The following is a 13,232-nucleotide window of genomic DNA, read 5'->3' as shown; positions in this document are numbered from 1 at the left end:
GTGTGTGTGTGTGTGTGTGTGTGTGTGTGTGTGTGCAGGGCGGGTGGAGGTGGGAGGCAGGGGTGCTGGCCAGAAAAGCACCGAGTCCCGTGAGCAAGGGCAGCCAAGCCCTGGAAGGCCTTGATCCGGGTGTGGCTTGATATTTCTGACAGGCACTTGCCCATTTCACAACATCATCGGCACACCAGCTTTTTACTGCCATGTGAAACATCCACTTGTCTGTGGCGCCGTGCCGGACGGGCCAGGATTGGGATAGACAGAACGTGGGGTCTGAGACCGATACGTCCATGCAGGTGGACACACAAAGTACACGGAGGAGTGCTTGCTTGGCACAGATAAGCAGGGATGTGTTATGGTCTTCTCTCTGTGACTGAGAGACACCACAGACTCCGAGGTGGACCCTGGTAGTGTCTGTGTTCCAGGCTCCCTGCTGTTACCTCATTGGGTCATTAATTGTGTTGAGAAGCCAAACCCTTTTTTTTTTGTTCCCCCTTCCTGTTAGCCTAAACACAATTAGTGGGCATATCCATTGCAAAAGAAATGATTACATCCCTGCCTCAAACAAAATAGACTTCAAAGGCCCTCCTGTAGTCCCCTTATCTGGCTTTTCTGCAGTGCACAAAAGCCCTCAGCCGAGTGTGGCAGGCCTGGCAGGCACCTCGGGAACATTGCTTTCCCCGTTTTCCACCTCAGCTTTTCCTTTTCAGCCGCTTCTCACACACAGAGAAGTTGAAAGAATTGCACCACACCTGTAAATCCTTCACCCGACTTAATCGTTGCTAATACATTGTCTTAGCTGCCTGTCTCTTACTAGATGTATACACACGTTTGCTGCTGTGAAAGGGTTTCATCGCGAGCGCAGACACCTGGACACTTTCCTACCAAACATGCCGGCCTGCATCCCCTTAAGAACAAGCACCTTCTTTGTCTTTCATCGGTGCCATTGTCACCTGCCTCCATGCCCAGATGGAGCCTCCTGAGTCTGTGACACTGTTTACTATGCAAGTCACATTCAGGTGTCCCCAGCTGCTTTGTTTTCCTTCCGATCACGGTCCAGGCAACGTCCACATATTGTGTGTAGTGAAGTCTCTTGAGACTGTCTTGATCCGCACATGTGGCTCTGACATAAGAGCCCTTGGGAGGCTGGGGCTGGGCCTGGTCGGGCTTTGGTCTGTGGTGTGCAGGGTTGCTGCGGGCCAGATCTGACTGCACAGCGCCTAGCACACAGCAACAACGCAGGTCTGCTCTGGTCTAGAAGCAGGGGCAGAGTACCCAATAAGCGAGGTAAGCATGGGTTTCCTGGTGCTTAGTTACTCACCCGCAGTGAGCAATTTCACATAGACTCCCACAGTCATGATATGGTGACAAACACATAAGACTGCTCGCTATAGGCATACGTGGAAACACCAGTCAAGCCCACGTCGATCTTGCTTATTGGGTACTCCGTCTGCGGATTTGAAAGGGGGCCCTGCTTCTGCAGGGAGGTGCCGTGCGGTTAGGCGAGAGACATACAGAGGCTAGGATGTGGTGACAAGATGTGAAAGCTTCCCCTGTGGATTGGTTAGTAAGCGCGGGGATGGTCTATGATACAAGTGAGCTTATGCCTGCTTAACCTTCTTAGCTTCTTGGGTCATCCCACACTCTCTCTCGAAGCCTTTAGATATACACATGCAAATATATAAAGAATCTGTTTAAAGTTCATGGAAAAAGTGCATTTTTTTGTTCTATGTTTTCATGAGCTTTTTGAAACCCTCTCCTCTGTATATAGATGGATACCGTATATACATACACACATATTAAAATCACACACACAATTGATTTATTTTAATGACATTAACCTTTTCCAAGCGTCCAGGATTATTTGCCTGGAAGAATGCCTCACATTCCAGGTTTGTCTGACTGTTTTCTCACGGGGCCATCTACCTTGGGGGACCTGTATTTACATTTTCTCCATTTTACGGAGAGTTGAGTTATCACTGGCCAGTGCACTTCATGGTGGTGGGTGGTGGGGCGGGGGCAGGGCATGCAGGGTCTCATGGTGGGCAGGCTTGTAACCATAAAGCGTGTGTGTGATGTGAGGAATCGTGTGGAGGAGGGGGATGATGGCCACCTGGGTGATGAGCGGGGAAGAAGGGGACACAGAGCTTGTGAGCTACTTGAGAAGGACTAGGTGGACCAAGGGGATCGAGAGGCCTGGTGGGGCTGCTGGGGCCCCTGGCTTTGGAGAGCGAGGGAGACAGCCATGAGGGGAGGGAGGTATGAGGCAACTCTGCAGGGAAAGTGGTGAGAAATGCAGACTGGAAAACCCAATTGGATTGTGGGGAGTGGGAGCTGATGGACTCACTGAGCCCCCCCTCACCCCCTCAAGAGCAAGTCCCACGTCCCAGCGGGTCAGCACCAGTGTATCCATGTGGGGTCACTGGCTTTTCAATGTCCTTCTAGTGAGCACTCCCCGAGTCTCCAGGAAGTCTGACCTGGCAGCTTTAAGGCAGAAACCTGTGCCTCTGAGGGCCATAGACCTGCCTCATCATCTCAGGTAGTACGAGGGCAGCCTCCCGGCTCATCCTCACCTCCCTAGAAGATGGAGAAGCATCCGAGGAAGTTACCTGGGGCTGGAGAAGGGCAGAAAGCCTTTGGTTTCACGGAAGTCAGGTGAACCAATGAAGACAACAACCCAGATCCATAAACGGGCCCAACAGTGAGGCGGTAAATTGCGTATGTGATAGAGGTCAGTGGCTTCATTAGTGTTGAGGGTCAGCGGACTGAGTGTAGCCTGAGGTGCCCACAGCAGTTCTAAAGCTGGTAGAATGGACTTTTGAAAGGGTTGGAGTGTGGGAAACAGAAAGGTTATTCCCCAGATTGGCGCCCCCCATATTACATGCCACATGGTTATGACCATCCATTTAGAGGTCAACTGCCTAAAGGTTATCTCCCTGAGGGTTATGAGCCATTCTAGAGCAATCAGACCCTATAGTCGGTCCCACCTTAAGTAGGGCCCACTTCCTTCTGATAAGGACAATGGATTGTCCCCCTGAAGGAGAGCCCAAAGACTAAGGTCAAGCCAACTCAGGGAGGACCAAGGAAGACTGCCATCTTGACTCTAGAGTAAGGTGACCAGATTTAAAGCGGGACACCATTGACTGGGGGTGGGGCGGGGGTGGGGTTTCTTGATTTAAAATAGGTCTATATGGACCAAATAGACCGTTCCCTAGCTTGTTGTGCATTCTTTCCAAAAATCGGGACTTTTAAAAAACACCAAAAATCAGGACTGTCCCGCCAAAAGCGGGACGTCTGGTCACCTTACTCTAGAGTCTGCCCATCTTGTCACATGTGTGCCCCTAGTGCCTCCCTTTCCTATTGTGTGAACACCCCTAGCTCGCCCCCCTCCTGTTGCACACACGTATGCCTATTGTACAACCCTTCCCGTTACACCTGTGGTTACCTGTAAGTAGGGGGCTTGCATGCCCCCTGAGGGTGTATAAGCCTTGATTGGAAATATGTTCACTCTCTGTGCAGACCTGGCTGCTAAGATCCTGGCCGTCTTGGAGTGAGTATTTGCAGCTGTATCTTGTCTGATGTCTCTTTCATTTTACCCCTCATTATGCAACCATCCCTTGGACCCGTTCAATTGTGGGGGCTGGTATCCCACATTGGAGGGGAGGGAGAAGGGGCAAAAAGGAGTGTGAGAGTGGCAGTGGTGTAAAGGCAGAGTGGATACTGGGGGTGGGAGGATGGGGAAAGGTGCCGTGCTCATAGCTGGACTTCTGCCCAACACGAGGCCTTCTTGCCTATTCCTCGGCAAGTCCACCCAGCAAGGAGGCCGCTAGTTGGCATGCTGATCCAGGTCAGAGGGCATCTGGAGGAAGGAGCCCTAGACTGGACAGTGAGCTAGCCAGGGAGGAGCTGCCCGGGAGGAACACAGGCAGTAGAGTTGGCTCGGCGGAAGCTTCTGCGAAGCTGGGCTGAGCAGGAGATGAGCAGGGTGGCCAGGTGGGGAGCGAGTCTTTGGAGAGATGGAGTCAGCTGGAAACAGTATTGGGCGGGGAGGAGGGGGAGGGGGGGAAGGGGGGGTAGTGGATGGATAGAGAAGTTTGCAGGGAAAGGTGGGAATGTGATATCGGAGGTTAGAGGGAGGCTAGCCACATGGGGTCCCGTGACCTTCTGTTCTGTGACCTGAACATGTGTTGGGGCTCAAAAGTGATTCTGTGAGCTTTTCAAGTCTCAGGGCTGGGCAAGCAAGGGGCTTCACAGGGGTCTTGTCCCTCTGGGTTTCACTGGTACTCTGGTCTCCGTCTGTCTGTGTGGCCTTTTGGGCCTAGGCTTTGTTTTTATTGTTCTTTTTGCTTTTCACCACCAGTTCTCTCACTTTGGTTTCCCCTGCTTTCCCTCCACAATCTCACCACACAACATCCACTAAGCCCGCTGCCAAACAGGCAAGCCTGACTCACAGGGACCTGAAAGGACAGAGGAGAACAGCTCCTTTGGGGTTCGTTGTGGGAGCAGAAAGCCTCATCTTTCTCCCACTGGTGGATTCGAACTGCTGACTGAGCAGTTAGCAGCCCAACTCATAACCTACCACTCACCAGGGCTCCTGTTGGCCACAAGGCAGCGAATAATCCAATCTCAAGCGGTGTGGCACTGACAAGTGCAAAGAACCCCCAGGGGGAGCGGTTCTCCAAAGCTGGGGCCATCACTTTTCAGAGCAAGGTGGGAACTTTTAAGTCATAGATCCGGTTTCAAAATTCTGGCCCAGGTGTTTATCTGGGCCACCATGAGAAATCATACAGGAGGGGGAACGTTGGCACCCGGGGCTGGACTTTCCTCGCCTGTACACGGGAGATGCCAACGCTTACCCTCCAGGCTTTGTTGTTAGCTGCTGGCAAGTTGGTGCCAACTTGTAGTGACCCTTTGTCAACAGAACAAAGCCCCGTCTGGACCCTTGTCATCTGACACATGTTGCTGCATTTGAGCCCATTTTTCATTGATCTTGGCGAGGATCGCCCTCTTTTTCACCAGGCATGATGGTTTCTCCTGACAACATGTCTAAAGTCCACAAGATAAGTCTCACTCTCCTTGCCTGACCTGAATAGTATGTTGGGGGTGGTTTTTTTTAAAGATTGTGGAAAAAATCCATTATCTTTAGGTTCCATTTCCCCCCATGAAATGCTTGAAGCCCCTAGTGTAGGTAAAGTACCCAATGAATTGAAAGTACTTAATTAGGATAACCCTATTTTAATAATCAGTGTTGAACGGAGCCCATGATGGGGTCTAAAGAGAAAGGAAGTGAGGCAGGGGGAAGGAGACCGGGACAGGATTCAGCATGACTTCTGGTGGAGGGGGTGGTGGGGGATGCTGAGTAGAATTTTAAGAGCCTCGACTTCCTGAAAGGACATGGAAGTCAACAGTGTCAGCTGACACCAAGTTGGAGGGAGTCTGAAGCCAAGTGGCGTGGTTAGAGGAGGTGTTTGGTGACCTCCAGTAGTAGTTTGAACAAAGGGCTGTAATGGAATTAGACCTTGGCCAGCACAGAGGCCTTCTGCCTCCATCGGTGTGTCTCTGGCCCTCCATGCCAGCATCTTTGTTTGTTTGTGTTGCTTCTTTTGCTCTGAATCTGTCCATTTTCCCCCTCCTCTCCCTCCCCTGGCAGGACATGGAACGCAGGCACCAAGAAAAACTGAAGATGCAGGAGGAGATTAAGCGGATCAATGATGAAAACCAGAAACAGAAAGCCCAAGTGCTGGCGCAGGAGAAGCTGGCAGACCAGATGGTGATGGACTTCACCAAGAAGAAGATGGTAGGAATCTGGCCCCTGATGCCTTGGGTCCTCTGAAGGGCAGGAACTGTCTGTCAGTCAGTCTGTCTGTCTGCAGGTCTGAGAAGGAAGGCCCTCCAATGGAAGGCGGTCATGTCCTCATTCTAAAATTCAGGCCAGTGCCTTCTAGGGCCTGCCCTCCTTTCCTCTCCACCTTGGCCACTGCACTTGCTCATTAGTCTAAAAAGGACACCCAGATTGGTGTGTTATTATCCTTGTTAACACCTTTGATTGGGAGTTGGGAGGAGGGTCATGTGCGGGTAGGGAAAAAAAATGAAACGTATTGGTGAAAGTGAAGTTTTTGTGGATTCCTCATGACCTCTATAATTATGTCCCCAGGAATCACGAACCAACTGCCCTGTGAATTCCCTCTGAAAACGCTCATATTGGCCGGCCTCTGTTGGGTGCTACCTTCAGAAAATAAAGCCCCCTTCCACACTGTGGGACCTGTAGGGACAAATGCACCTGGGGGAGAGCAACACCCACAGACAGGCACAGAGGCACGTAGCCTGCCAGTGTGGAAGGGAGCTGTGGAATGATTAGCATCTGGGGGCCGGGCCTTCAAAGACAAGCATCAGTGTTTAGCACAGTTGAGATCAGTGGTTCTCAACCTGTGGGTCGCGACCCCTTTGGGGATCGAATGACCCTTTCACAGGGGTCGCCTGACTCATAACAGTAGCAAAATGAAAGTTTTGAAGTAGCAATGAAAATGATTTTATGTTTGGGGGGTCAGCACAACGTGAGGAACTGTATTAAAGGGTCGCTGCGTGAGGAAGGTTGAAAACCACTGGTTTAGATGGAGGAAACACGGTTTTATGTAAAGAGAGGAGGAAGCCCCCTCGGTTATTGGATTCTCCATGAGTGGGTCCTTTCCCCTCTGCCAGTTTCCAAGTCCCAGGACCACAGGAATCGCTCGATACTTCTCTGTGGCTCCTCCTTAGTAGTGACCCCTAAGGAAGGGCAGGGAGAAGGGGTGGGGGTGCTTCACAAGGCACATCTGATATGCCCATTTATTTCAAAGGAAAAACACTGAGAATAAAGCTCAAAACCTGGGTGCATTGGCCTTGGTTTGGGGCTTTTCCATTGGCTGCAAGGGATGTGTAGGCAGTAGACTAAGACAGCAAGACTGGGGTCACAGATGGTTTGTACAGAATCATGACACTAACTACCATTTAGCGAGCACTTAGTGTCACTTAGTCTGTGCATAGGCTCTGTGCTAAGTGCTCTACATATGCTATCTCATTTAATCCCGTACAATAACCACATGAAGTCCTCACTAATTGATTAAAAATGTACCGACTACTCCAATGTGTGTCTACGATTAGACCAAACGCAAAGAGGGAAAGTACCTAGAAGGATCCTGCATGCATCGTATGGAACCTGGGAACTATGAAAGGACTTGGAAAAGCTCGTGGGAAAAACAGATCCATTATCTTTGCATCCCATCTTTCCACAAACATTTTGAAGTCCCCTCATATTTCCCTGAATGGATGGGTGACAGTGGCGTGTAGGTTTGCTAACTAAGGAGAGAGCCTGGAGAGAGAGAGAGAGAGGGAGAGAGAGAGAGAGAGAGAGAGAGAGAGAGAGAGAGAGAGAGAGATTGCTGAGAGCGGTTGTTGGGATGCCTTCAACCGCGGGCAAAGCGGGAAGTGAGGGATGATGAGCAGTCACCTTCGACTTCTGAGCAGGAGAAGAAAGTCTTGTCTTCTTACAGGGAAGGACATTGGCAGGGTGGAGCCTGGAGGGGCTGAGGACTGCAAAGGGATCAGGAACCTGCTCATGCCTACAAGGAGGACGGTGAAAGGACAAACCAGTCTGTCTTGGAAGAAGTACGACAGAGTGTCCCTGAGAGGTCAGGATGGTGAGACTGCCTCTTGCATACCTTGGGCAGGTTGTCAGCAGAGACCAGCTCCTGGAGAAGGACACCATGTTTGGTAAAGTAGAGGAGCAGAAAAAAATGAGGAAGGCCCTCAAGGAGATGGATTGGCACCGTGGCTGAAACTGGGGGCTCAAGCAGAGGCACAATTGTGAGGACGGGCAGTGCTTCATTCTGTTGTGGATCATAACTGACTGGATGGCGCCCGATGACAGCAACAAGAACAAGTGTCCCGCTGTATCACAGGTCCTCTCCTGCCCTCATGGGGGGGGGGGGAGGTCTGTTCTTGCAGCCAGGACATCCATTTCCAAGGTACGGGCAGAGGTTGGTTGTGGAAGCACCCAGAATCCCTTGCCACACCATCCAGGGCAAAGTGATCAGAGGAACTAGCTTGACACACAGCTGGGCACGGCTCACGAGCAGGCCGCTCATTGGCTTTTCCAGAATCTGGGCAGATGGGGCCGGTCGCTGTGCGTCAAAATGGACTCGATGGGCAGGGAGTTTGAGTTTGTGGCCAGTAGCATGAGGGCCTAAGGATTATTCTTCACGGGAAAAATCCTATTTCCACCCAACCTGCCCCATTAAGCTGACTTTGGTAACTGTGTAGAGATGCACCCATTATTTTAGAGAACTGGTCATTAGCTGCCATTGAGGCAGCTTTAACTCATGGGCAACAGAACCCAGCATCGCCTGGTCCACCATCTTTACGATTATCGGCATGCTCCATTTCAATGCCGTGGCCACGGTGTGTTTGAGTACCTGCCTGCCGACCTAGGGGCCTCATCTTCCAGCACCATGTCAACCTGCAGGCTGCTGTGATGCCGACTCACAGCGCTTTCCCTGGCCAACTTTCAGAAGTTAAGTATCAGACCTCTCTCCTGAGTCTGTCTTAATTTAGAAAAGCTCTGCTGGCATTTGAAATATCATTGACGTATGTGGCAGTTTTATAATCTCCTGTCAACTTGAGTGAAGGGTGGAGTCTCTAGCCTGTCAGGTCATAGCCAGTGATGCCTCTGTGTCGGCATGGCCTTCTGAGGATTCTGGGAACTCCTGTTTTCCTCCCTGGAGGCAGGGCACACATTCTCTCTGCTGACAAGCCACATGGAGCTACCGGTATGTTGATGGAGCCAGAGCTCTGGAGCTGGAGGAACCACATGGAGACCCACACCAGCACTGAGATACTTCTACCACCATTGGATCCAAAAGACTTTCCACCCATTGGCCTGTGATTTTCCTGCACTTGGCATCATTGCATGTGCTGCATGAGTCTGAAGTGGAATGTACACTGGACTTATGGACTTGATCTGGACGGAGCTGGAATGTTTTATTGATGCATAATTACTTCTTGATGTAAAGTTCTCTCTAACACACATATGAGTGCCTCTGGATTTGTTTTTCTAGTCAACCCGGCCTAATTTCTACTATCTGAGCAATAGGCAAGTCAGTATCGAATGACTGACCGACAGAGAGGGGTGGTGGAGAGAAGTGGTAAAGGGAGTCAATTCTGGTTCATTTCCTAGGCACCTATTACATGCTGTGGGACTGCAGGAGGCATGTTTGGACCTTTGCCCAGGATCTAAAGAGATAACCTCTCCATGCACTGTGCTTTATCAGACAGGCAGGAACCACAACTGTTCTTTGCAGGAACTTGGCCCAGTGGTCTTGCAACCTGAAATGGTCTGCGATGTAATAGTAGAGAGAGGAGCCTGGCATTTCAACCTGGGTTCAGATCTTTGGGGTGGTTCATTAGCTATGCAATCCCCGCAGTTGAGATCAGCACTTGGCATGCCAGACTCCTCACCAAGACTGACTCATGGAAGATCTTCTCCGATAACACATGTGAAGAACACCAAGCATTCTGCACATGTCTGTAGCTTCTTGTTTGGGTATTGCCAAGTTCAAGTGTGCCCTGTCTTATAAGGAGGCTTCGTGATGCTCTCGGCAGTTCAAACCCATGAGCTGCTCCCTGAAGGAAGACCAGCAGGCTGCTCCCATCAAGACTGCCCCTCTCTAGAGTTGCTGTGAGTCAGAATCAACCGGGTGTGAGGTTTTTATAAGGAACCAAGAAGTCGCAGGGGAGACCTTGGACTTTATGGGAGCTCTGTGTAGGGACTTCGTTTCTCTTTGCACGAGGTGGTGGTTAGCCGGCTCCCGCTGACCTGTGAGCGCAGAGCAGGCTGCTCCATAGAGTTTTCGAGGCTGCGACTCTTTGGAAGCTTTTGCTAGGTTTGGCTTCCCACATACCTTGGAGTGGGTTTGAACCTCCCACTTTGAGGCTAGGAGTCAGGGACGTAAGCACTTGGGCCACCCGGGGACTGCGATGCTAGCCTCCTGGGAGTCGGTCTTCTTTCGTTACCTCGCCTTTTCTTCCTGGCAGGCTCGAGAAGCAGAGTTTGAGGCTGAGCAGGAGCGGATCCGGCGGGACAAAGAGAAGGAGATCACCCGGCTGAGGGCCTTGCAGGAGAAGGCCCAGGATTACCAGGCCGAACAGGTACCCGTACAGCCTCAGCGCCCTTCTCCTTTCCCACCCACCTGCCTCCTCCTGTGACAGGACGGATAGTGAGCTCCCGGGCAGAGGCGTGAGATGAGAGAGGAGGGCACAAGTTATCTAGTCTTCAGTTGTCTGAGGGCCATAGGGTGGGCCTGCCCCCATTGTCTCTAGCAGGAAGGACCGAGCAGTGCACCATGGGCTCCTGGTCCAAGAGAAAGTCTCTGGATGCTTTGCTAAAAATGACTTTCAACCTTGACCACCGCAGTGTGTCACCAGGGGGAAGTGGCAGCATCTCCGTCATTAGCAGTTTTTTAAAATTAGAATCAATTGCAGGACTGCCCGGGAAGGTGTTTGCGGTCCAGGGAAAGAAGTGGGCTAAGTGGGATGGAAGGACAAGGTGCTTGTCCTGCAGGGTATATTCTGACTCGAACGCTTTAAGACAGGATCCCATTCATTCCCCCCACCCACTTCCCTGACAATAATTTGCTGCTAGCAAAATGGATGGGGCGTCCCAAAGCAGACCCTCCATGCCTGCCAGGAGGCACCTGGTAGCCACTGGAAGTGACTTTGCACCCTCCCCGATCCCTTTCTTCCCCACCCTCTGCTTTCTCAGGATGCTTTGCGGGCCAAGCGCAACCAGGAAGTTGCGGACCGGGAATGGCGCAGAAAGGAAAAGGAAAACGCTCAGAAGAAGCTGGAGACGGAGGCCATGCTGAAGCAGAGCCGGCTGGAGCAAGTGGCTTTCAAGGAGCACACTCTGGCTGTTCAGGTGCAGCGGGACCGGGATGAGTTCGAGCAGATTCTCCGGTAGGCAGGACCTGGATTCCTCTTTCTCGTATTGCAGCAAACCCACTGCCATCGAGTGGTCCCGTTCGGAGCCATCCTATAGGACAGGGTAGAGCTGCCCACTGTGGGTTTCTGAGGCTGTCAAGCCTTATAGAGTGAGTAGAAGGTCTCATCTTCCTCCTGAGCAGCGGCTGGTGGTTTTGAACACATTACACCACCAGGCATCTTTGTCCTGACCAGCTGGATGGTGGAACGATTTCACAGGTACTTGAGCCAATGATCTTATGATTTAGAGAACTGGAAAATCGCAGTTGGACATGCTAAAGAAATTAGGGATTGCTGGACTAAATTACCCCGGGGCAATGTTACGGTATATACATTCATTTGTAGAGGTGGCCGCTCCCACCATAACCACCAGCCCTATATGTTAGGGGTGAGACTGCAAGAGGAGAGAAGCAGACACCCAAGCTCACGGCCATCAGGTTCATTCCAACTCACAGGGACTGCCTGGGGCAGAGTCGAAGATGCCTGCAGGAGTCTGAGACTGCAGCGCAGTGGTTCTCAACCTTCCTCATGCCTCAGCCCTTTAATGCAGTTCCTCATGTAGTGGTGACCCCCAACCTTAAAACTATTTTCATTGCTACTTCATCACTGTCATTTTGCTACTGTTATGGATTGGGCGACCCCTGTGAAAGGGTCATTTGGCCCCCAAAGGGGTGGAGACCCACAGGTTGAGAACTGCCGCTGTAGATCTTTATGGGAGTAGGAAGCCTCATCTTTCTCCTGAGGAGCAGCTGGTGGTGGTGCACTGCTGAGCTTGAGGTTAGTAGCCCAATACGAGGATCTTGAGAGAGAGTGAGAAAGAGAGAGAGAGAGAAAGAGAGAGAGAGAGAGAGGCAGGCAGAGGGAGAGAAGAGAACTACATATACTCAGGGCTGGGAGTCAGTGGAGCAGGACGTGCAGGGAGATTGTTCCCACTCCGTTGACAGTGATGTATTATTAATGCACATAAATTCAAGGCTCTGTGTGGGACGCTATGGGAGACATCTGAGATGCGTAAAGCACTGTCCCTTGTCCATTCATTTCCGGGGAAGGATGTCAGAGGTTTGCATTTGGATGGATCTCGCCAGCTTTCCTGCCTTGCTAGCTCTTTATCCTTTCTGTCTTCTGGCTCAAGGATAATTCCAACATAAGCTACACCCCCCTCACTCCCCCTCCCACCCCCGGTATATCATAAGACACCACAGCTATGCTGGCTTCCCTTTCTACGGTCAGCTCTGCAGCCTTTGGGCCTGTCTCCTGGGGTGCTCTCCTGACTTGAACGTTTCATTGGGAAGGGGGACTCTGTAAGATCAGATCTGTAACAAACAGAATTGAAATCAGAGGAGGCTGGATACCAAAGCAGAGGCCTTATGCTCAGAAGCGTAGAGATGGAACAGAACCGTGTGGCCCAGCTTCTTGGTTTAAATGCTGTAGCTCCTTCTGGGCACCGCCTTGGTCAGTTGGCCGCTACTTATCCAGAGGCAGAGCAGAGCTGTGGGACTCGCAGTCCTTTCCAGATCAGGAAAGATTCCTGGTCTTGGATAGGACTGCAGGCCTCTAGCCTGTTCCCACCGGCAGTGATGTCCTTTGGCTCTGTAACTTTCCTCGCCCTCAAGGGTCAGGCCATGGGCTCAGGACTCTGAAGAAGGTAACTTCCTGAATGGCCCAGATGTTCTGCCCGTGGGCTCCGACTGTTTTTCAGGTGCTCCCCCCACCCCCCACCCCCTGGCTTCTGTGGCCTTGGATATCTCTTTTGCCTTTAGCAGACACTAATAAATGCTAATAGGATGGGATTAAAGTCATACTTTTGCCGATGACCCATTTGTCTCTGCTCTATTTTGTTTGCCTGAAGCATGAGCTCTAGCCAGTTATTAAAGCTGGACCAGCTCATGGGAGCAGTTCAACTTTGCCTGTTGTTCTCGCCGAGCAGCTAGACCAAGTGTCTTCAGGGCCACACGACTGCCGTGGTGGGTGTCTGTCTTCACTCAGGGCATCTCCGCCACAGCCACTCCCCTCCAACTTTCCCCCCTTCAAAAGCATGCTCTCCCACACAGGCCAGATAGAAACATCTGCTTCTGCAAAGAGGGCATCTCCATATCTCGGCCCACTGGCTAAGAAGAAACAGCTAACCAGCCCTTCTCATTGGTTCTTAGAAAACCCTGGGAACTATTGAAAGATCATAGACTTTATGTAATACATGATATATGTATGTATGTATATATATA

General features: G+C 51.3%; 1 protein-coding gene across 1 annotated transcript in view; it reads left to right on the top strand.

Annotated features, from left to right (window-relative positions):
* Positions 1 to 13,232, top strand: part of CFAP45 (cilia and flagella associated protein 45) — a 32,987-nt gene that overhangs the window by 17,153 nt on the left and 2,602 nt on the right. The window contains exons 8-10 of the mRNA XM_013008285.2: positions 5,648 to 5,794; positions 10,066 to 10,179; positions 10,793 to 10,986. Coding sequence (XP_012863739.2) covers positions 5,648 to 5,794; positions 10,066 to 10,179; positions 10,793 to 10,986 — 455 coding nt within the window. The remainder of the gene's footprint in view (positions 1 to 5,647; positions 5,795 to 10,065; positions 10,180 to 10,792; positions 10,987 to 13,232) is intronic.

The sequence above is a fragment of the Echinops telfairi genome, unplaced genomic scaffold (genome assembly GCF_000313985.2).
Source record: "Echinops telfairi isolate 266 unplaced genomic scaffold, ASM31398v2 ScPeMD7_7425;HRSCAF=8463, whole genome shotgun sequence".
Classification (NCBI taxonomy): domain Eukaryota; kingdom Metazoa; phylum Chordata; class Mammalia; order Afrosoricida; family Tenrecidae; genus Echinops; species Echinops telfairi.
The sequence above is the reverse complement of the archived record's forward strand: the minus strand, read 5'-3'. Positions and strand labels throughout refer to the sequence as shown.